This window comes from Cydia fagiglandana, chromosome 2, assembly GCF_963556715.1.
Source record: "Cydia fagiglandana chromosome 2, ilCydFagi1.1, whole genome shotgun sequence".
Classification (NCBI taxonomy): domain Eukaryota; kingdom Metazoa; phylum Arthropoda; class Insecta; order Lepidoptera; family Tortricidae; genus Cydia; species Cydia fagiglandana.
In genome coordinates, this window is record NC_085933.1 from 13,441,340 (window position 1) to 13,466,842 (window position 25,503).

Here is a 25,503-nt window from a genome sequence, read left to right on the forward strand (position 1 = left end):
AACCATTTGGCAACAAATTATTCATTACAAAATTACAGCAAAAAATAATAACCCTAAATAGGAGGAATATCACTACCTATCACAATAATTATAGACAGAAACCAGTGAATGGACAGAAACCCATTCACACTTCATAATGATAACGTCAAAACATGTCAAGTTGTTTCTGAAGTTTTTTATAGCAAAACACATCCTGCCATTTTATTGCCCACAATTAAATTCTTACTATTTCTCTTGAAAGAAGTTAGTTTAATGTTGTGTTCAGTTTATTACGTTATTAACACGTAATAACGACACGTTGTAGTCGTTTTACCTCTACGAAGCATTTTCGCTATATACCGGGAAACCCATGTTATCGGGTACGACGTAGCGCTACGACCGTAGCTCAGCGGTGAATTTGTTAAGAAATAAACGTCCAAGACCGTAACTTCACGTGGATAACTTTTGCTTCCAGGTGAATTCGATATGCGAGTGAAATCGTGTGCAGCGTCTGATGGCTCCGGACACATTATACAGCTTTCAGATGAATACGGCTGCGTATTGCGCCCGAAGATGATATCCAGGTAGGATCCCGATTACCTATATGCTTGGTATACGATACTAATCATCTGTTTCCTGTTGATGAACCCAGTTAGGGTCTGCTCCTATTAGTGACTGCCAGCATGCGTGCTGTAGCCTCCTAAGCCCAAGGTCCTACCTATAGGACTTATTCAGTTCAATGAAATTTAAATCATATTCCATCGGAACAGAGATGCTTTTGCTTTGTTTCGTTTAGTTTTTAAAAAACGCAAAATCAACAACCGCAATCGCAATCTAACTCTATTGTCTACACTAAAGATTCAAATTTCTGTGGCAAATTTTATATTTTTCATTTGTATGGCTGGGCCTTATGAGGGTAGGTACAATAGATACATACATAATACCTACGTGCGACGCGCGTACCTGCGGCTGATTTCATACCGTTAAGTCCTACACGCGCTGACCAGTTAGTCCTAATATTAATGTCCTAGCACGATCGAATGCCTACCCCGCTTGATCTAATTCACATTATTGTAATTTCAGATTTTTAAAAGCCAAGGCAGCAGATGAGCGAGCAACGGTGATCACGTACGCCTTTTTCCACGCCTTCAAGTTCCCTGATGCCCTGAGCGTGCATATTCGATGCAAAGTGGAGATCTGCAGGCACGGCTGCTTGGACCACTGTCAGCTAGCCGGTGTGGCTCCTCAGAGACATGGGGCTCTGGACAGGAAGGATGATCGGACTCATCGGGACCACAATGAAATCAAGTAAGAATGTTGGCATACTGCTTAACTCGTGGAACTTTTTTAAATAGTGCCAGTAGAGTTACGATTTTTAAATTAGGAATAGGTACAGCCTTGGCAAAAAAGACTATAAATTAAAAAGTGGCAACACTGTAGTATCGTCCCGTTTTCTTATATCCATTGGTTTGAAAGGGACGACACTACAGTGTTGCCACTTTTTAATTTCTCTTCTTTACTCTTTTTTGCCAAGCTGTATATAGGATCAGCCAAGGCGCTCACAAATATCTGACCACGCCTTTATTGTCAAGGCGTTAGAGTGCGCGTTCAGATTTTTGAGCACCTCAGCCGTTTGGATATATCTTATGTCGACTGTAAATAACGAGCGTTGAAAATTTGGCAAAAATCGATCAGGCTCAATTTTCATCACGATACGAAGGTGATGCAAAGTAAACTAACAAAAGCTTGTCACTTTTCAGTGATTCATCAGCCGAAGAAGTAGCAGAATCGAGCATGATAGAAGAAACTCGTTTACCGCTAGAAGAAGCTTTCGGGGACGAGGTGTCTGGCGACGCGGTGCCGGCGCCGGCGCCGCTGCCGCAGCGCGCGCCCGCGCCCGTCGTCGAGGACTCCGACCACATGTCCGCCGTCGAGGAGCTGGTCGAGGCTCTGGCTAGACCATTCACTGTAAGTAGCTGTGACGGTGGACGTTCGGTGAAGAGGTACCGAGTTGGGAATTACTTTCACTAACCTGTATCAGCATGACACAATGTGGTTGGTGTGCATTATTGCGAGGACATTAAATAAAATTACTAGGTAGTGGCACAATTATAATTTTGCCAATGACAGGTAGCAGGATATACAGTATATAAGCGCGTGGCATTCGTGCATGCTGCTTGGACAAAATAAGCTTTGAAATACACAAAAGGCAAATATATTTACTTACATACTACATAACAAAATGTAAAAGTGAAGTCATGCAAAAAGAGATATTACGCTTTATACTAAATATTTTATATATATATATATATATATATATAACGACATATAAACATTTAGTTTATATCGTGTAACTAGTAATTATTTATATACCTATTACAAGGCGAAACTATAATTATAGGGCGAAATAAAAATTATATAAAGTTTTTGAACATCCAAATTCTTTGGTGTGGACGTATGGATTACGGTCAGAAATAAACTAAAAAAAAATTTAAAAGCACTAGTTAGCAAAAACTAATTTTGTGAACACCTAAAATAATAGCAATGTAATTTACAACACAATTACAAAGTAACTGTCGATAAAACCTACATCCCTCACTTTCCAGGATCGTCCCAGCGATCTCGACGAGCGTGAACGCTTCCCCCACGGGCCGCGGACCTTCGGTTCCGACAAGCCAGTCTCCGACGCCGTGGTGCCCGCCAAGCCTCCGGGGCCCGCCGTGGCCGGCCCTAGGTCCCTCCGCAAGAGGAGGACTGTGCGGGAGGGACGATCCGCGGATGTTGGCGTTTCGGGCATCTACGAAGTGGTCTCAGAGGCTGACTTAGCGTTTGGTCCGACAAGAGAACCAGTCACCGTGTTTAGTGGCAGGATTAGAGAAGAAGTAAGTGGATTATGATATAAAAGAAGTTGTAATGTTTGACGAAAAAGTAATTGTGAACTAGACAGTCATAAAAAATTTAAAAAGTAAGTATAGACTTTAACAAAAAAAATAAAAATAAGGATTTAGTATGCTTCTTGAAAATCTTGAATCCTTTGCCTACCTACTTTAATATTGTCCTGTGATTATTTCTGGTTTTCATTTATTTAATACATATATATAGTTCCTTTTTTTAGCATTAGAAATAAGATAAACAATCTTGATGTGACTTTTAATTGAAAAACACATTTTAAACAAACAAATATGTAACAATTATAAATCTAATAAGTACGATAATTTATATTATTCTGCTTTCATCAGTAATAGTTACTGATTTTTAAAAAGCATTTTTCAATTAAAAGACATGCCAAGATCGTTTACTTTCTTTCAAGTTCTTTCTAATAGATAATAAGATAATAGATTCTGGTTTAGTTACCAGTCAGCTTTGTTTAGAACATTAGTATGTTTTAACGCGTTATTACCGGTAAATGTTCAACATGACTTGGGACTTCAGTAGCCTTTAAAAACTTATTAACTATAATAATTTCACGGTAAATGTCACTAGACGCATACCTATGCTACAGCATATATGAGTAACAACGATCCAATTACGAGTAAAGGGGGATTATGGAGTCGCGAGTTTAAATCTCGTCGATATTTCCATGTTTGCCGTACCGGTAGGCAAGCGCTTCGACAATTTAGGTATTTATTGCGCATTCGGACTATTTTTTTAACCAAAAATTTTAAACTGACATTTGTTCGGGATTATTTAAATTACTTAATAAGTATGTAAATTAAAATTTATATTATTTTAAGATTATTTAAGGTTAAATGAGAGGTAAACGTTGACTAGTAAATTGCGAGTAGGTAAAGCTCATACTACCTATATAGCTTCATCAACGATAGGTATAGATACATTCAGTTTAGCGACCGACGGTTATTTGATCGGTCACATTTTGTCTTCAGGTGGTATACGGCGTGTGCATGGGCGCGGTGAGCTTCGGCGCGCTGTTCGCGTCGGCGGCGGGCGCGGCGGCGGGCGCGGCGCTGGCGGCCGCCGTGCTGCTGCAGCGCCTGCGCGCGCGCGCCGCCGCCGCCCCGCCCCGGCCCGCCGCGCACTCGCTGGCCGCCTGGATGGCGCTCAGGCTGCTCGGCGACCCGCAGCACCCGCACCGCTCGCGCGACGGCTGATCCCCCGGAGACTGCCCTATATTTATATTCTGGGACCTTTTTAATGACGGACGATGAATCTGATAGACGTGCCCGGTCGAATGTGAATCGGTAGCGTCGGTTGCATCGAATCTTTAACCTTTTCGCCACCATTGACTCTATACTTAATATTAGATAGTAATAATAATTCTAGAAATAGTTCGAAAAATGTATAATGTGTGTAATACGAGTGTACTAATTTTATAATACTGACTACATATGACTGTATTAACAGTATAAGTAAGTGTCTTGGCTATAGCTGTAAACTTATACTCAGTGTTTGCCTGAATAAAGAAAAAAGAATAAAGTCAATACATTTTGTGCTCACACGCCGGGACTTCATATCAAGTCGTGGTTTTATTCAGGTTTGTGACCTGCAATTTTTGATATGATATTGATGACACTTTATTATTTCATTGGCGTGGCGGTGAAAAGGTTAAAACGTTCGCAAACCTTAATGGTAAGTATGTGAAGTTTCATGGTTCATTGCTTATTGACGTTGACCAGCCCGTCAATTATTGTCGGTGCGACTGACCCTAAAATCATCTAGAATAGGTCTAGTGTTGCGATTGCCAAACTACGACGATTAGGTGCTAGCGCCTAATGGTGATGTTGTTATTCCGACACGACAGTTTTTTGCTTGATTTGGCACGTCTATAAGTTGTATTGATTTTGAGTCATCCAGAGCAAAAAGAAACAAACGCCGGTGGTATTATTTTAATTCTAATTTTGTAAATCATGTTCACCTAGCTGCCCTTGTTCATAGAGCTAGACCATGTCTATATATTTCTAACAGATTGTAGGTACCTAACCTGAAGGCTGATAGCAGAAAATTGTTTTTTTTTTCGTAACCTACATATATTATATCTCACAATATCCTTAAAAGCTGAGCATGTCTGCTTCAAATTAAATTTTGCTTTGGATGACCAAAAGAATATTATAGTACACTAGCCTTTTTGCTTAGTGTTATATGCACATGATATAACTATAAGTAATGGTTAAAATTGAAATCTACTTAAAAATGAATTCAACATACTTTTTTACAAACGATGATGCATTTATAACTTATTCTTTTAATTAATAATTGTATTATACTGTAGCAATTGTAATCTATGACTGCTTTCATACTATGCTTCCAGAACATAGGTCAAATGATGATAAACTGATAAGTTTATTCTGTTGTCAATTGTGTTTAGTCTATATATTTTATTATACCTAAGGTATTTGTTATTCTTTACAAGATGAGATAATATTAAAATAACATGGTTTTAAATCACACCGCGTGCTTAATGGTGCTAAGTCGTGCTACGGACGCAGTCCTATGAAACCTGATTGTATTCATTTTTCACTGTTGTGAATATTTTACATTTTATACCAATAAGTTTTGTACAGAGTTTGCCCTTTATTAATTTATAATCATTTACGAATACTATAGCATTAAGTGTAAGGATATTGTCCAGTCATGCCAATAGGTTAAGTTTAGTGTTATAGATAAGTATTTATATGAGAATCATTGACGTAGGTACAATCGGGGATATTGGCGGTGCACCACCTTAAGGGTTAAAATCATTAAAACGTCTTACAGACGGTCAGGCGATATCATAAAAGTGATGACCAATAGCATATCACTTAAAAAAATTTGTGATGACAAAAAAACGTTAGCTCAAGTAAAGTTTATTGCCGTCCATTGTCCTTCTGACGGGCGGCATTTGCAAACTAAGATAAGGAATCCAACATGAATTATAATTGGTTATCTTTATGGGGAGGCGAAGCTTAGCCTAAGCAACAACAACAACAACTAATAAACTGTCCTTACTAGGTACCTTTTGATACTCTCTGCCCTTTTCATTATTAAGATAAAGAATCTTAAATGTATCGTAATTGGTTATCTCTATGGGAGGCGAAGTTTAGCTCCCTCGTAAGGATCGAGGAAAATAATTTCTTAAGTGGTTCACCGGGGATATTCTCGATTGTACTTACATTGTGCACAAAACTCTACTCTTGATTTATAGGAAAATTATACTGAAATGTCTATTTCTGACGTAATTGACGGAATAGAGGTACATTCTGCGTTTATCAAACTTAATTGTACCTACCTATAATTCTGCCCTCCTAAGCCGAAAAGCGCTATCTCAAAAACAAATGATTTTGAAAATAGAATTTTCAGTTATAGAAACTAAAGTATAAATTAGCAATGCATTTTCTTTTGAGATAAGTAGCGCCACTCGGCTTAGCAGGGCAGAATTGTTTACTCAGCAGCAGTGGCGTAGCGTGGGTGAATGAGGCCGCGAAGCCAACCTTTTATTACCTTGTAAAAACACATTGAAAAGGTCTCGCAGACGTGGTTTTCGCTCACGGCTAGATTGGTCACGCTACGCCACTGGTTTACTGTTACTGTTGATGTATCTAAATGTATATTTTCTACGCTATTTCATACATTTATTTTATAAATAAATCAAGGTCAACGTTTCCTTGATTATATATCAGGCGTATTCTTATTTAATAACAGGTTATGAATTAGATCCGGATTAGTTATGATCTAATCTGTCAGTGTGACGTTTTTGGTTGAAGAAACAAGAATATGCCTGTATATTTTAAATAAAATGTGGTTGTGGCCCTGACTTGAAAATTACCTACAGCTTTTTACATTTTATGTTAACACAGAATATTCTCACGACATCCTAGCATAGACTGGCAATTGTGCCTATGCTTCTATGTTGTTAGAATATTTTAGAACACTTAAGTACCTCTTTATAAGTTATTTCAAGAATATATTTTTAAACTATGTAGATATATTAATGTATATGCTTATAATTTGGCCATCCATTTCCAAAAGTAAAAATTGTAAGCTCGTTTTTCGCGTCTCTTTTACTGAGAAAGTGGTTGGCCATCTATAAGTAATGGACTATTTTTAATAGACAACTGTACTGTACCTACACATATTATAGGTATAGTTAAACACCAATGAATGTTGCATACTAAGTAAATATGTTATTATTTAGTGGTTGGTTTTAAATCAAATGGTTAAGATTTATAATTATGATGATTCAAAAGGATCGTAAATTATCTTGCTCAATATTATTAAATTATATATTATTATCAACGCTAATAATACGTAAACACGTAGCTATGAGTAGATTTAATATTTAGTCAAATAATAAACAAGCTATTTAAACTGAAGTTAGCAGGTTTGTTAATGAAATATGATTAAGACATAGCGTTGGGAGATCAAACCGACATTCAAAAGGTAAACCGATTTAATGGCGCAAACATTAATGAAACATAACAGTCTCAGGACCGAAATACCTAATTAACGTCATGTTAACTAATGTTACAATAAAATTTAACTTTAATAATGTTGACTAACGAAAAATTATATTATAAAGTATGTCAACGTCACGATAGTATAAATTTTCTAGACTCCTATTTTTATTTTTCCAGCTGAATACCAAACATACCTACATTTTATATATAACAAAAAATATAGTCATCTACTAGTACCTACTCATTCAAAATATATAAACAAAAATATGCCGCTATTCTCCCAACTACATATGTACGTATATGCCACCCAAAAAAATGCATTTATACTTATTATAAACTTAAGTTACGTAGCGTATTATGAGAAAATAATTTCTCTAAGTGCAATTTATTTATATACCCATTTAATTTACAATTTTGAATATTACAATATTCTCTACCGATAAGTTTTTCTGTTATGGGTTTGTGTTTCTGTTTCTTTTTATTATACTTTATTATGTTTTTGGGTCGTTCTTAACGAATATTTCGTTATAAGTCTCTCCAGAAGTGTGTTCAGCGCGTAAAAACTGTTAATAAATTCGTTTAATGGAATAAAATGTGTTGAAACGATTTTATTTTTTATTTTTTACGCTTCGTTATTTATTACTATTTTAGTAATTCGATTTCCTATAAATAATTTCTTGAGGATAAACCATTTTTAAAGTATCTCTCTCCCTAGGGCACTTTATCTACGCTTTAGCTACGACGTATCTACGCCGACATTTAAAGTAGGTATAGGTACCTACATATATACATATATGCATACATATGTATATGCACCGCACACAAACACGGCAAACGTATCAATGCAGGCCGCGTAGCCAAGATGCCGATCGCTTACGCTACGTAGCGATCGAAACGCAACTGTCACTGTTGCACTAATATAGAAGAGTGATAGAGAGACATAATGCTTTTCGTTGTCGAAGCGATAGCGATTGTAACCTTGGCTAGGCCGGCAGGTATCATTGAGATGTGAGCGTACCGTACCGTACGTGCCTCATAACGATAAACTACCTACCTACATCTTAGTTATTTTTCAGGCCTCCTATTCCATGCTGCAATAAAGGACGTACCTATGGCTAAAATTTTAAAAGTTTAACGATAGACGAGAGTCAATAAAAACGCGATGCCCGGCACTGCTGCACTGGTCCCAAATCCAGAAAAGTAAGACATTACTTATTATTTATTTGCCTTTCCCATGCGTGCGAAGCGTGCGCAGAGCCAAAGCCAACACGTAGAGGGTTTGACATGAAATGAAAGGGGTACACCGTGCGGATGAAAGCGATGGACTAAAGACTGAATGGGATAAAAAACCGGACGCCTGCCCAATAAAATAAAACTGTATGCAATTTTATTTCTGGCAGAACCATTTAGGATTTTTAATATTGAAAATTTTATGTTAAAGGAAAAATATGGAAAAAGAAACCGCTACTGGCACTGGCTTTGAAAACCGTCCAATCGCTCTTGGCTAATTAATTAACCTTTATATATTTAATTTAAAGTTGGTGGAAGTGGGACCAGGCCCCCTATTTCACCAACGCGACAGGTGCGATAATTCGACAAGTCTCACTGTCGCTGACGTCACAGGCATCCATGGGCTACGGTTATGGCTTACCATCGGGCGGGCCATATTCCTGTTTGTCACCATCATTGTATTTTTTTTTAAACTGTGTTATATCGGCAAAAAACAGGTAAGGTTTACTCGGGGAATTCCGAATGTCGAAAACTGTCGGATAATTCCGAAAAGAGACTTTTATTATGATAATTAAGGGTCATTTTCATCTGAATTTCGGAATTATCCGACATTCGGTACTACCCGAATACACCTTATTTCTCTTGTGATGTATATGATGACAATTGTCACAAGCTTTCAAAGAACTTTCGGTAATTCTTGACAGCAAATGAGTTCTGTGTCGGAATTTCGTGACAATTGTCGTATTTCTTGTGACAATTGTCATTAGCTTCGAAAAATAAGTACTTATTTACTGGCGATACAGTGTTTTTTTTAATTAACATGTTGGTGGCAAACAACCACACCGCCCGCCTGATGGTAGGCGGTTACCGTAGGCTATGGAGGCTTGTGACGTCAGTAACAGTGATGTCGACAAATGCGACATTTGGCGCGTTGGTGAAATAGGGCCCAGAACAGTCATCGACAGTCTACAGTAACTACCTGTTGACATCTTTTTACTCACGACTTAAGTAAGTCTCGCCAAGCATTGCATAATGCGTATTGACAAATACCTAACGACTTTGTATTCAATGTAGCTTTATTTTATACACATAGGTACTTTAATAGCCATAGGTAAATAAATCGAATAATAACACGTTCCTCTGTCGTATTGAGTTTATTTTTTCAACATTATTTTCTACACTTAATACCGATTTATAACCGTCAAACAGAATAATGATCTTTATTAAGTATAAGTATTAAGAATGATGGCATGCTTTCAAATATTGCATATAAAAACAATCACAATAAATAACTAAAAATAACAAGTAAGTAACATATCATAAATCCTTTAAATCTGTAGAGAAAAACAATAAATAAAAAAGAAGAGGTACTGAGGCGGTATAACATAAATATATTACATGTAGCATTGTGGCTACAGCAATAAACTTACCTAGAATAAATAATTATTAATACTAATGACAAGTTATTTTAATTTATTTCCTAGCGGTTCACCTAAATGCTGATTGTTATTACCACACATGTATTTTCCGTTGCCCCTGATACAAATAAAAATACCTACTTATTTGCAAAGAGGTAACAGAAGATTGTACTTATATTATTTAATACTATATTTGTGTCGTAAAATAATAATTTGTCCTAATTAAGAGTTAAGTACATAGGCAGTTTCCTTTCAATAAATATCAAATAGGGATATAGCAATAATACAATGGCAAAACAAATAATTTTGTATATAAATAGGAAACAAATTGACGACGTCACTGAAGTTTTTTTTACTAAAATTGAGCAGTGTTGTGGATGAATTTCTACAAGTCGAATTAAGTAACTATATTTTAATTTAAACTTCACTATTTGCATGCGTATGGATCTGATCATTACTTATTATTTATTTGCCTTTCCCATGCGTGCGAAGCGTGCGCATAGCCAAAGCCAACACGTAGAGGGTTTGACATGAAATGAAAGGGGTACACCGTGCGGATGAAAGCGATGGACTAAAGACTGAATGGGATAAAAAACCGGACGCCTGCCCAATAAAATAAAACCGTATGCAATTTTATTTCTGGCAGAACCATTTAGGATTTTTAATATTGAAAATTTTATGTTAAAGGAAAAATATGGAAAAAGATACCGCTACTGGCACTGGCTTTGGAAACCGTCCAATCGCTCTTGGCTAATTAATTAACCTTTTTATATTTAATTTAAAGTTGGTGGAAGTGAGACCAGGCCCCTATTTCACCAACGTGACAGGTGCGACAATTCGACAAGTCTCACTGTCGCTGACGTCACAGGCATCCATGGGCTACGGTTATCGCTTACCATCGGGCGGGCCGTATTCCTGTTTGTCACCATCATTGTATTATTTAAAAAAAAACTGTATTATATCGGCAAAAAACAGGTAAGGTTTACTCGGGGAATTCCGAATGTCGAAAACTGTCGGATAATTCCGAAAAGAGACTTTTATTATGATGGAATTAAGGGTCATTTTCATCTGAATTTCGGAATTATCCGACATTTGGTATTACCCGAATACACCTTATTTCTCTTGTGATGTATATGATGACAATTGTCACAAGCTTTCAAAGAACTTTCGGTACCTAATTCTTGACAGCAAATGAGTTCTGTGTCGGAATTTCGTGACAATTGTCGTATTTCTTGTGACAATTGTCATTAGCTTCGAAAAATAAGTACTTATTTACTGGCGATACAGTGGAGTTTTTTTTTTAATTAACATGTTGGTGGCAAACAACTACACCGCCCGCCTGATGGTAAGCGGTTACCGTAGCCTATGGAGGCCTGTGACGTCAGTAACAGTGATGTCGACAAATGCGACATTTGTCACGTTGGTGAAATAGGGCCCAGAACAGTCATCGACAGTCTACAGTAACTACCTGTTGACATCTTTTTACTCACGACTTAAGTAAGTCTCGCCACGCATTGCATAATGCGTATTGACAAATAACGACTTTGTATTCAATGTAGCTTTATTTTATAGATAGGTAATTAGGTACTTTAATAGCTATAGGTAAATAAATCGAATAATAACACGTTCCTCTGTCGTATTGAGTTTATTTTTTCAAAATTATTTTCTACACATAATACAGATTTATAACCGTCAAACAGAATAATGATCTTTATTAAGTATAAGTATTAAGAATGATGGCATGCTTTCAAATATTGCATATAAAAACAATCACAATAAATAACTAAAAATAACAAGTAAGTAACATATCATAAATCCTTTAAATCTGTAGAGAAAAACAATAAATAAAAAAGAAGAGGTACTGAGGCGGTATAACATAAATATATTACATGTAGCATTGTGGCTACAGCAATAAACTTACCTAGAATAAATAATTATTAATACTAATGACAAGTTATTTTAATTTATTTCCTAGCGGTTCACCTAAATGCTGATTGTTATTACCACACATGTATTTTCCGTTGCCCCTGATACAAATAAAAATACCTACTTATTTGCAAAGAGGTAACAGAAGATTGTACTTATATTATTTAATACTATATTTGTGTCGTAAAATAATAATTTGTCCTAATTAAGAGTTAAGTACATAGGCAGTTTCCTTTCAATAAATATCAAATAGGGATATAGCAATAATACAATGGCAAAACAAATAATTTTGTATATAAATAGGAAACAAATTGACGACGTCACTGAAGTTTTTTTTACTAAAATTGAGCAGTGTTGTGGATGAATTTCTACAAGTCGAATTAAGTAACTATATTTTAATTTAAACTTCACTATTTGCATGCAAATGAATCTGATCATTAATATATATGTATTGAGCAAACTATTTAGCACAGGTTAATGTAATTGGAATGGTCTACATGCTTCAGTCTCATCACAACTAATATGTACAAATTAAATTATATCAATGAACGTTACGAATAAAACCGAGCAGTCGGTGGGTGTGGCCGGGCTATCGTCGCAATGGCAGCTGTTTTCTTCTTCAAAGTCGTGATGGGTCGTAGTTTTAAGAAAAGCACTGCTGATACAGCGCAAGAACACACTAATGTGGCAAGAAGCGCTCCGAGGGTCGCTGCAAACCCTGGAGTAGTCATGCAAACTAGACCAGGAGTGGGTACAATTCTAGGAGCAGCAGTTTCTTCTGTAGAATCTAAATTCAAATCTCCGGCGGAAACAACACGTATAACTCGGTTTACTCCCACTTCTTTCTCAGGCGATGTAGCACGGCGTTGTCTTCGCACTCTTCGCTCGTCTCTTCTTAATTCAGCGCCGACTGGGAAAGCGTCTATCTGAGGAGGCCCGTATTCGGCATGGGGAGCAATAACATTTTGACCACCATCAGAGCACTGCTCAGGGCAGCGATACCTGCAAATCTGTATGGTACATTGAAAGTGTACTTCCATGGAATCAGGGAACTTAAATGCTTGGAAATGTGCATACGAGAGAACGGAAGCACTGGCCCCGAAATTCTTGATCTTCGTAAATCTCGACATTAGTTTCGGTCGTGTTACACAGCCTCGCCTATCGACTAATTGTATAGGAGCGCGTTGACCGTCGTGAGCTACACAGTCTCGTACAAGCATGTCGAACTTCGCGTCATCATCCTTAATAGCCAATACCATGGTCATAGTTTGCCCAATCTTTACCAGACCTGATACTTCAGAGGCCCATGGTCCTTTACCCACTTGGATTTGCATCCAACATCCAACGTTATCACCAGCAAAATCGGCGCGTACAACATCTAACATATCTACTGGGAACGGTCGGAAAGTGACTGCTTTTTCATACTGATCGTGCCATGTGCAACGTAATTTTCGAGCCTGATCCCAAACCTCTTGGACCTGTGGGTCGTATTGGATAACTATTACATTTTCAAAATATGTACCAGCGGCTGTCACGTCTCCTCTGTATCTAGGATCCCCACTACCGGCTGTTCCACATGCGTGAGCTCCAATCTCAAATGAGGCTGTTGTTCTGCCTAGGTTAGGTGGCAGGTGGACGCATTGATGGTTGGAATAATGCCCTTTAGAGAAGACTATTCCAAAGAATGGTTTGTCAAAACTCAGAAAAACTCGCATGGCATTCTTTTCACACTTGACGTCCAAAGAAACTATTTTAGGCATATCAGGAGCAGGTGCCGGCCACACATCTCCGGCACCACTGAAGACTTTGTCGCTGGCAGATGTTTGAGCGTCGGTCGGTGCAGCAGATTGAGAGGGTGGACCTCGGAAGCCGGGGCCTATGTCGTTCTTATGATGACTAACCGGCGGCCCGAGAGCAAATGGTTTCGAGTGGATAGGATGATGATTCGTGATCCTCGGCATACCTGAAAAGCCCAAAGTAATATTTCATTAGTTATCTATATTCATTATTATTCAATTATCCTGTTAAGTATTATGAATTTATTTATAAGGTACATCTTTAGGTATTGTTCAACAGAAAAACTTATCGTACAAAAAGTGAACTTAATGCAAATGGTATTTTCTACCAATAAACCTTAAGGCAAATATAAATTAAAACATAAAAACTTAAATTCACATGTAAAAACATAAAAAATAAATACTTTATTAATACATACGATGTATTCATATATACGAACGTGAAAGTTTAATTGTTTAGACATTTAGCTATTTGGATTTTAGATATTTGTAGTACAGTGCCTCAAAATGGCGAAATTAAATCAATGTTTGATATTGGAATAGTGAAATTTAATTTTACATAGGTACTTTATATTATAAATTTCATATCTAGGGGTGAAATGAGAAACGGTGGAGAGGAAAGAAGTCGGTGACAAATATCTTGTAGTGTAGGTACACACACCTGCAAAAGTGCATGCCCGCTTTATGAATGGAATTCATTCATAAAGTGAGTAAATACACTTTTGCACCTTGCCGTACATTGAACAATATAAAACTATATACCTAGAGTTAGACCAATAAAAGTCTGCAACGAGTTTGATAGCCCACGCAGTGCAAGTGTTATTTCAAACGTCAAACTTCCATGAAATTATATAAATAGGTAACACGTACATGCACTGCGTGGGCTATCAAAATCGCTGCAGACTTTTCTTGGTCTAACTCTATTAGCATAAAACATAATACTTGATCCCTTACCTAATGCGTGGTGTTGCTGATGATGTGGTGGGTTTTGTCTTCTGTTGTGTGGTGGGGGCGCCGGCGGCGGGGGTCCGTTGTACGCGTGGCTCGGTGTCTCTCGCTCCGAGGATTCCATGGCCAGCTGGTCAGCCGACGGCTCGACGGCATTGCTGGAGTCTGCATTAGCTCCGCCACCCCCGCCACTCTCGTTCGATGTTTGGTCGCTGAGAGCTCCACTCTGAAATTTACAAATATTTGTTTTGTAGTTAACTAAAAATATATGTGACGTTCCACGGGAAAAGGTACCTTATGAGGGTTTCTAGTTTCGGAGATATGAAATGTTTTGTAAAGAGGTGAAAAAATGCTCAATTTTTTTTTATTGTGTGATCTCAAACCTTAATGCGTAACGTTTGTTTACCTGTTTTTATTTTTGTTATAAGTTAGTTATAAGCCTAGTAACGTCGTCTCAGAGTTTAGTAAAAAGGTACCTTATGGAAAAAAGGTTGAAAATTTCCAAAAAAACAAGTCAATACGGGAAAAGAAGTTTGGTAGAGAACTGTATTAGCATTCTGCAAAACTAATTTGATAATTTCAGTTCTGGTTGGGGCGCCTAGCAAATATTATAACCGTACATTGACCGACATTATAAATCCAAGTAGCCTGCTAATATACTAAAGTTACTCTCGTCAAGTCTTTCTTAACTAGAATAATCTTCATTTGGTTTGGTCGCATGCAATAAATCAGCCATTGGTTTGCTGAAAAATGCCAATACCCGACGCATTACCTTATGGAATATCTAAGGTCATTGAACCTCAATGCCGCTTGTCTTCAATGGCAACCAAAATATATTATTGATAAGAAATAGACGATTAATAACATCTTTACCCCAAAATATTATTAGTTTATCCTAACTGTTCCATCATCATCATGCCTCATCATGTAACTTAACCACAAGGTACCTTTTCATTACATACAAATTATTGGTCTTTTTTAAGATTATTATGACGAAGAACCAATTAAATTTGTGGCAGTTTAATGTAAATTAATATTTTCTATTCAAAAAAGATAAAAGCTTCAATGTGATTGATGTTTTGTAGTGATGTATTATTAGATTTATTTCCATAAGGTACCTTTTCGTAAATGTATGGAGCAAATACTGTTATTGTTATGTAAGTTTAAAGTGGCATAAGGGGTTAAATATAGTATTTAGTTGGGGTTTTAGGATTTATTTCATTTGAATGACAGAATTTGTTTCATATGTGCTCAGAAAAATTGATTGTGTGTTACATTAAAAGTAAAAATATTCAATTTTCTGATTTTATATGATAAAGTCAGAAAATACATTTTCACCTCTAAATCGGTATTGTTTTTTGCTTAAACTGTCTCTCAGTGTCGTTTTCTAATAAATAAAATTTAAATCGTGAGAGCTCATTGCAATCAATCGTGAAAATGAAATAAAACTTTATTTTCAAGAGACTGGTTAGTATACACATAAATCAGTCGATATCAAAGGTTTCTATTTGCATTACAGAACAAGTCGCAACATTTTTTTAATCTCAGATATATAAGGTATTATTATTTGTAGTCAACTATGTAACTTACTTCAGGAACATAGTTTTTTAGGCGGCTAAACTTAAAACTTCTCTATCGTAAAGTTGCTCATTTCACAACATTATTTTCAAAAAATCATATCTCTGTAACTACGCAACTTAGGAGGTTGATCTTTTGTGTTATCGATAGCTTATTTATTGTAGATTACTGGGGTATGCATAACTCCATACCCGCCATAAGGTACCTTTGACCGTGGGACGTCACATATTTTTGTGTAGCGTAATAAGAGCCACCTCGCACTAGCGTCTCCCGAGCGTCGGCGTCTAGTCGACTCTATGGCCGCTGCTCGACGCAAAGACGCAACTGCGCAGCGACGTCCCACGTGCGGGGTAACACTTATGGTACATTAATTGTCGAGGTAAGAAATACTTTCAGGCTTGAATGTTAAGTTTTAACGGAAGACCATGGGAATCCGTTTAATTTTATACCGTTTTCCGGCCGTGTGTATAGGCCTTTTCCTAAAAATGGTGCAACATTGATCAATGCAATCAATATTTGGTATTATTATTATTGAATACTTTTGATTTCTCTGGAAACATATCATTCACTGCTAAAGTTATCTCTATATCTGAGGTTAATATAATGTATATACATGGTTACATATTTAGTAATCTTAGGTTTTTTTTCTAAATCTTAAAAAAAGAAGAACATGTCTACAGTAGAACACCGTCCTCAAAAGCTAAGTTGAACTTCAAGCTACTCCTTAAAAAACTGTAAGCATTATTGTGACACGAAAATATCCACATTTCCCTCGTAGTATTTAAGCCACGGTCGGCTTTCACTGGCTGGTGGGCGATATTTTAAGTGTTATTTAATACGACACACTGACCGTCTTTAATACGTCTCTGGGGACACACCTGTATCAAAAATTATGTGACAACGCAGATTGTAAATGCAACTTGATCGAGGTTACTAATACTAATGCAGCCCGTCTTTCGCCGGGTCGGCCGGGCTCCTGGGGGCATGGATGGAATGATCTCGAGAAAGTTGTTCGTGATTCTGGTTTCGAATAACTTAAATCATTGCTCATTGGACCGCTCCGGTTTCCGATTTTTTTCCGGTTTAATCAAGACATGTTTATGGCTAATCTTTTTTGTCACCGCATTTCTAACTTCCTATTATCAATGGTATAAAATTATAAAAACATGGAAAATTAAAAACGTACGCATTTATTAAATAACTTCGTGCAGCTTGGGTGGTCGGGCTATAAATAAAATATGAACAATTTCCACTGAAACCAAATGGCCGGCGGCACTCTACAATTTGGAGTCATTGTGGGTGTTGACGGTAATTATCGAACCTAGAATTAACGAATTGTCAGGTCTTTTATACTTCTCATTTGTTTCGCCTCAAGGAACAACATTAGAAAGTATTGCCTGCAAGAAGCGTGTAGAGCTTTTATATTACTTCGATAAAGATTTACGAGTGGTCTTATAGAGCACGTCGGTCCCGGCAAAGAGTGGAATCCAGCAATTATTTTAGAATGGGATCTGAATTGATCCAGGGGATACCGACGTACCAAATTATGTAATAAAAAGTACAGGAGAAAGTTTTAATGGAACGGAGATTAATCTTCGATGGTTATCTAAATGATAGCGGAGATGGCGTTTCATGCCTCGTTTGTAGTGTTGTATTCACCGAATAGTGTAATGTCTTTTTTTATTTTCAATCTGATAGGGTTAAGCGGCGTCAAGTTCCTGAGGAATTAGTCAAGTGGTCCAATTTTCTAGCAACAGGGTTTAATTCTCGCACGATATATGATATAAAATCATAAACTTAAATAAAATCATGGTTTTAGAGTCAAACTTCACTACTTCTGCAGAGCAATTAACATCCTGGCAAGGTTTCCTCAGGGAAGCATCGCAGAATATAGATATAGGTCTTGGAGAATAAGTGTAAAGGTTATTAGAGAATCGACAACCCGCCTGTAGTAACCTCGTCTAATGGTTTTCGTAACCGCCTTCCTTGTTTGAATGAACATAATTTGTTACTTATTTATTAATAGGTACACAACAAACGTGTCAATTTGTTTCTACCATAGAATGACTTGTACCATAGTCCAAAGAAAAACGTTTAATCTGACAGGGGAAAGGTATATGCTCGTAATACAGGCAGGTAACGTGCTTTATAAACCTTTATATATTATAAAACAATTAGACACCGAGCACAGCCGTACGTAAGTCATCGACACCCAAATACGACTAGGCACCGTAGCCAGAGTTCCGCGTATTCATTACCAGTACTGGTACAAGTATTTACTCGGGGAGTGGCACTCAAGAGCAGTGTGTCAGCGCGCGGTCGTTGATCTTAGCGGGCGAATTTCACTTTCATTCAATTACTTGGGATATAGTACTCTGCCGGTGTACTGAATTATCTGCTACACTGTATGTATGAGTGAAACAAGAAAAAAAATGCGGTGCAAGTATCGTTTTTATCGCTCGGTATCTGCCAGTCACTACCTCAGTAGTTTACGCTGGCGGATATGTTTTATGGTGAAAATATAGTTTTACGCATTATAATTTGAGAAAGTGCTAGTGATTGTCATTAATACGCATCCATTTCGCTTCGTTGAATGACTATGTATCTTTCAAAATGAGAATTTATAATATGCTCTGTATAAGACATTGATAAATAGGTGGGTACTATACCTTATTTCATACTGTAGCCAAATAGTATGGATGAATGATTAAAGACTGTCATTACTAAAAAAAGTTAAATAAGAAAAATAATTAGTTATGTAATGTAAGTTAATTAAATTTCGTCATAGTTTAAGATTATGATTGAATTATTTATTTACTCAGCTATCTTACTCTTATTGTAACCCCCGACCTTTACCAGTCAAGTGAAAATAATGCCGACCCCGAACAACTGATAATACGACGACCCCTCGCTTTTGCTCTATTGAGCGCTTTGATATGGCGCGATGCCAAATATAGCGCATAGGACACGGCTGCCTGTACAAGACAGCTCATTTTTCAAACAGGCTTTTAACTCCTGGTAGGTCCAAATCTTTGAGCTCAATATCAAACAACATAGCTTCAGTTTCGTGAGTTAGTGACAATATTCGCATTTGTCTCGTTAATTGTTGCACGCTGATGTACTTATCGTTTTAATGTTCAAGCATAATTAGGGCAACAAAAAGTATGTAATATCATTTTTCATTTGAAGCCAAGATCTCCATAGGTGCGAAGTTTAGTCAGTCAGTTTATTAGTCTAGGTACCTCTGTCTTATTCTTTTCTATCAACGTTTTTGTAGCAACAAGGTTAAGGAAAACTTTTTGATATAATTCTACTTAAGATCGACCAACTTACTAGTGATTATCCATTGACACCATTAATTACATTTACGTTCTACTTCTGTCCCTTATGATAGTGTCCCTTTCAAATCATTGTTTATAAGAAAACGAGACGACACTACATCATTACCACTTTTTAATATCTACTCTTTTTTGTCGGACTGTACAACTGCGCCAGAGTTTTCTATTTTCACCTCCACTTTTTTCAAACAGTGTAAAATGCCCATTTGTCGGTCGCTACAATCCTGAGCAGGATTTCAAGTTCAATGTGTGTCGTCGCTGTAGGTCGCGCGGTGACCGACCGCCGGGAAAGCCGGCTTTTACTCTTCACTACTATTGTCGTAAATCGACTCTGGTGTTTTGCTATACGTGCCTCTTACTATTTGTGTCATCCGAGATACGAGTATTTAGTCGATTTCGATTGACTAGTTTAGACACTTCAATGGTATATTATTATCGACGTTATCGCAAATGACTAGCTAATGTACCGTAACTATGAACATAAATCTCCCTTCCGGAGAGAGAGATAATTAACCATGTATTAAGCATGTTTTCTAATAAACTGTGTTGAAATTCTAATATACAAAACGAGAGGACATAACAAACATCACAAACAAATTGATTCACAGTAGGTATAGGTAGTTGCTACTCACATAATGTATTATAATGTTGGCTAAAATTATCAATATATATACAAAAAATCTTGCTTATAAAAATAATACGTTCAGTTTCAACAATAGTACATTGTAGGAGAGGACGGAAAATCGCTAAAAGATGGACGAGTGAGTTCGAGGGCCGACACGTTAGTGGAGGCCCTCGAATAATACGAGTCCATCTTTAGCGTTTCCGGCCGAGGCATTACATAGTGCTTTTCACGACTACTGCGAGGAAATAAGAAAACATTTGCATAACTATAAGTACTAGCCCGCGATTTCTCTGGTAGCAAATTACTAGCCACTGCCTGTACTGTCTCTTGAATTTCGGTAGGCGTAAGAATATCATTTTCTTCACTAGAAGAACTCATTTTTATAGCGAGCGTAGATACGCGTTTCTTATATTCTTTAGTCAAACATAATTTACACTATCCAATTCAGTAGGTATTTTCAGATCCCGCCTTTTTTTACTTTTTTTACCACTTTTAAGAGGCGTTTTTCTGTTATTTGCTTCAAACCGACTCTAAAATTAGAAGCGTTTTTGCTAATAAAACCACAAACAGCTACAAAAGTAAAAAACGCCTTAAGCGTGAACTGAATGGATAATTGTTAAAAAAAAATGAAGTGAATGGTTTTGATATTTCTTTTTTTTTAAACAAGAAATTGGTGCTATAAATAACCTAATTTTATTTTTGAAGGAAAAAGTTGCGCAAAAAAAGACCTTTTATTGATTTTTATGTTTAGTAGTGGTGCTTCAGGTGCTACAGCTATTGCCTACTTTCCAGCTTGGTTTTAGACCATCTATTGCCACATTTCCGAACAGTGGCGTGAAAAATTACTTATATTAACAGGATTTTAACGGCCTGATTCGAACTTTAAAGTTCCGACGTAAGCCGTAAGTTTAAACTTTCTACTCTGATGAGAATATACTTTTTAGTGGTGAGATTTGTATCGTCTAGAAGAAAAATATATCGCTTTTTGTGTATGACACCCTCAATGACGTAAACTACCCTCCCTACTGCCAGGCTTTACTGAACTTATATTTTTTTCTGAAGTGACAAACTTCTCGCTATTTATTAACTAACACTTACAATGGTGGAGTAGTTAATTAACCTTAGGTGACATTATCACAGGGGGACCACCAGAATGTTTTTGTCGCTCGACTGTCGACCGGATGAGGATGGTCCCATCCTAGCAATGTACAAATTGCAGAACATTCCCAAAAAGCGGAAACGTTCTCGAGAATGTTCTCAGAACATTCCTGCAACATGGAAATTATTGTTTAAACAAGAGAATATACTTGTAATAAAGTTTAAATAGGCATAACTTAAAACTAAATGTTATTATGCATATATTATTGTCTATTACAGTTAGCTATTTTGTTGATGTGATAAATTTACCAATAAGTTGCTTAAATTCTCACTGTATATCAGAGAACATTTCGACTTTCGACAATTTTTTCCAAAATTATTTTTTTGTTTCATTAGAATCTAGAGGCCTCTATCTCCCGTCATGCCAAATCTCAGCGCGCTCGGACCAAATTGAAAAAGCTAAAAAAAAAAGTCGGCCATTTTGATTTTTTTTAATGCAGTTTGTTTTATCTTGGGGCCCTCTATGACATTTGGTCGAGCACCCCCCACCTATCACGCACCGTTTAAAAGTTGCCATACAAAATAAAAGTGCCAGTTTTCCCGCAATTGTAGCATTTTTCTAAAAAAAAAATTTTTCATAGGTATCAAGGGGACTCCGAGATTCCGTGACCAAAATTTCAGCGCGCTAGGACAAAATTAAAAAAGTTAAAAAAAAAGTCGGCTATATTGAAAAAAAATGGCGGCGTAAAAATCTGCCGGGGTCCCTCTATGACATTTGGTCGAGCACCCCCCACCTAAGTCTGACCGTTTGGCCGGGCCGTCATACATTTTTCTGACCGGAAGCGGACGACCAAAAGTCGGAATTTTCTGGGGGTAAGGACTACACCTAAACTATCGTGAATATTCATGGTATAAACCACGATAAATAAATAAATTCTCGTTCTCGAGAAGATTCCCAGAAGTTACCGAGAATTTCTCATGTGGAAAGTTTCGCAACTTTGGAAAGTTCTCGTGCGTGCATTGCTATCCCATCCTCATCCGATCCCATTGCAATTGTAAGGCATATTATGTACAATTATACATCAATCGAGCCCCTCTATTATTTCGACAGTTCAATTTAATTTTTAACTACATTGTTTAGAAGTTTACTTGTAAATAGGTAGCCCTGTTACGATTATTAGGTAAGAAAGATAATAAGAAAAAAATATTTTAACACATTCATGATTATACCTATCTCCGATCGATCCCCTAACCGGAATTCATACTTAGGACCACCTTTTGCGAAGACAGTAGGTACCTATAACGAATAGGTTTGAAGATCGTTAACTAGAAACGAGAACATTTTTAGTGTAAAGTGTTAAAAAGTTGTGTGTATACGTAGGTACAATGTTAGTAAATAGAAACAGTTCAAACGCCTTCTTACTTTCCACAGGGCAAAGCGGGTAAAGAGTGGACACAGACGGAACTTGCCGCAGCGTCCGTCAGCGCAGTGGGTCGCCCGTGCCCATATTTGGACTGTTTACCCGGTCACCGTATTAGATTCTATAAGTCTGCTTCCTCGCGACTCCACCCTGGTTGTTTATGCTTTTTGTTACCCTAGTTCAGAGCTAAGTGCGCAATTAATTTATACTTGTTTAGATTTCGAAAGCTTAAATATACAATGCTTTGCCATGAACTCAACATTACCATACCAAACACATTGCTGGGCTTGAAAAAACAGTGATTCCAATCCGCTGTCTAATATCTAACAAATATCTGAAAGACAAAACTTTGCTCGGAAAACATAAAAATTCAAAAATGCGCGTTTTCCAAGAGATTATCTAACAATAGGAAGAAAGACAACCACTGAGAGAATAGAGTAAGCAGCATATACTTTTAATTCATTTTGTGATACTTGTCGCTTTCCCAATTTATTAGTCGGTCTTTTCATTTACTTACTTATGCAACAATTCGAAATTTATCTAATTTACTGTCGAACCCTTGGTTCTGGTATGTTCAAAATAGGAAAGTGTACTGCTGATGCACGTTTTAGTACCTATCCTATAACAAAATACAACTTAGCATGCACGTCACAGAAAACAAAGGCACCTGAGGTAGTACGAACAAAAGCCAGAATTTTGCTGTCGCAAACAGAAGTCACCTAATCTAAAAGACCAGACTTATCTAAAAAATTGGAGCACCGCCACAGCAGGCCCAGATTTTAATTAAAGCTTACATTTCCAATGAAAGCGCTCATTATGGTTCTAAAAATAAATTTGTCAAGAGAGATTTCTTGTTATAATTCAGGCATCTTCCGACTATTACAAATGAAGTGAATCCTGGCCATTTGCATTCCTCAGTTCCCTGCTAACATTAAGAGGTAATTGAAAATTAAATGAGAGTGATGAATGGAAAATGAATTTCTTTATTCAGATGAGGCCTTTGAAATTACAGATATTAAGTTGAAGATTACCTACTAAATACTGTATAAAGGAGGCGTAAGAAATAAATATGTACCTATCACTCGTAGTTTAAGAGGTTTAGTCCTTCTTAGGGAATTTAATTCTAGTTAAAAAGTTGACAATTTATGTTGCTATTTCACCGAGTGTAAAAGTCCGGAAAACAAACAAACTTTTAGTCATGTTAGGGAAACCCAGGCAACAGGAGAAAACTCAGGCAATACTTTCGTCACTTATTTAGAAAAGCGGTGTCCAATAAAATTGATGTTAAACATTATTGCAAGTTGTGAAAATAGTCGGCACAAGCGAGACGGAGTGCACCATAAACGGTAAGTGTCTCGATTAAAAATCATTAACTTTCATGCGCTGAGTACGCTCTACTTACGTGCTTCATTTGAACGATGATTTTGGATCAAGATTCAACAAAAAAAGTCAATATAATATTGTTAATGGCAGGAAATAAGTGGTATCACCACTAATTAAAGTTAAAAATTCATTTTAAGGTTCAACGCCCTCGCTTTTTTTTATTCATTAATTTTAGCTAGCTAGCTGCAAAAGTCGAATCTTTATTTTATGCATTTCCTTCTTTTAAGAAACATACGGCCCGCCTGATGGTAAGCAGTTTCCGTAGCCTATAGAACTGCAACTCCAGAGGTGTTACATGCACGTTGTTGTTGTTCTTCACGCAATGTTCAAAATGTAGTTAAAATAAAGATAGCAAAAACTTTCGGTGCGTCACCCGACTTGCTCTTTACCAAATTATGTATTAGCTAGCAAAATAAGTAGATTTAAAAATCGATGATCAGAAATATTTAAAGCACTGATTTATGAAGTTTGGTACCATATCGGGGAAAGGTCTATAAATTTTGAAAATAAAGACCAATAAGTATACAAAACGAAAGTGAGTGTTACATCTTCATACATAAAGCCTAAGCCTTCATTAGTAGCTACCTACTTTACTACGTTAAATTTAGCGTGACTAAATTAGTAAGGGAATGTCAGTGGACCGTGGTTTTCAGGTCAGGTCAACAAGGGGGAGCAAAGTTGCAAACATTATATAATAGCATGCAACACTAGGTAACGTAAAATATGATAATCATGGTAAAATTATTCTTCACTGTATAAATTTTTTGAATATCAACATTAACTATTAGAGCTACGAAATTAATACACAAACCAATAATTAGACTATGCCCGCGTCTTGGTTCCGCGTTGGTCGTTAAATCGCCTTGCACCCAATCCCCCATAATACTCCCATATATACTAACTTGCAACCTGTAATGTAATCCCCTTACGGAATTAATTCAGGGACAAAAATAATCCTATTTCCTATTCTAGGTTAAAAACAATCTGCGTGATAAATTTCATGGAAATTATTTCAGATGTTTTTATAATACCTACTTATTAGTAAATATAAAGTTGCAGAGTTCTGTGGCGCCTAGCGTAAGATTTAATTTTATTGACAGAGATTTGAATTCCTCCTCATTCATATTGGCGCATGTAATGTGTATTTTATATAGTTTAATACTATAATATGAACGAGTAGGTAGATATGTACAAACGTACCTAATAATGTGTGTAAAATTCAAAAGCACATTCAATGCAGCTAGCTTTATTATATAAAGAGATAGGTCACTTACGTATTCACAAGAAGTATCAAACGTGACCACAATAAATTCATAACGCAATCTGTTGATTGGTGATTATTGTGTAGGTAGGCCCCCGGGCAGTGGCCCAC

General features: G+C 36.8%; 2 protein-coding genes across 2 annotated transcripts in view; one reads left to right on the plus strand and one right to left on the minus strand.

The window, feature by feature from the left end:
• The window catches only part of LOC134676364 (cuticlin-1), an 87,919-nt gene extending 83,783 nt beyond the window's left edge, over positions 1 to 4,136 (plus strand). Inside the window, exons 8-12 of the mRNA XM_063534724.1 lie at positions 455 to 563; positions 1,063 to 1,287; positions 1,740 to 1,947; positions 2,586 to 2,861; positions 3,864 to 4,136. Coding sequence (XP_063390794.1) covers positions 455 to 563; positions 1,063 to 1,287; positions 1,740 to 1,947; positions 2,586 to 2,861; positions 3,864 to 4,088 — 1,043 coding nt within the window. The 3' untranslated portion in view covers positions 4,089 to 4,136. The remainder of the gene's footprint in view (positions 1 to 454; positions 564 to 1,062; positions 1,288 to 1,739; positions 1,948 to 2,585; positions 2,862 to 3,863) is intronic.
• An 8,242-nt stretch (positions 4,137 to 12,378) lies between these two features.
• Positions 12,379 to 25,503, minus strand: part of LOC134676372 (uncharacterized) — a 38,764-nt gene continuing 25,639 nt past the window's right edge. Inside the window, exons 3-4 of the mRNA XM_063534734.1 lie at positions 14,695 to 14,914; positions 12,379 to 13,907 (exon numbers count right to left, since the gene is read on the minus strand). Coding sequence (XP_063390804.1) covers positions 12,496 to 13,907; positions 14,695 to 14,914 — 1,632 coding nt within the window. The 3' untranslated portion in view covers positions 12,379 to 12,495. The remainder of the gene's footprint in view (positions 13,908 to 14,694; positions 14,915 to 25,503) is intronic.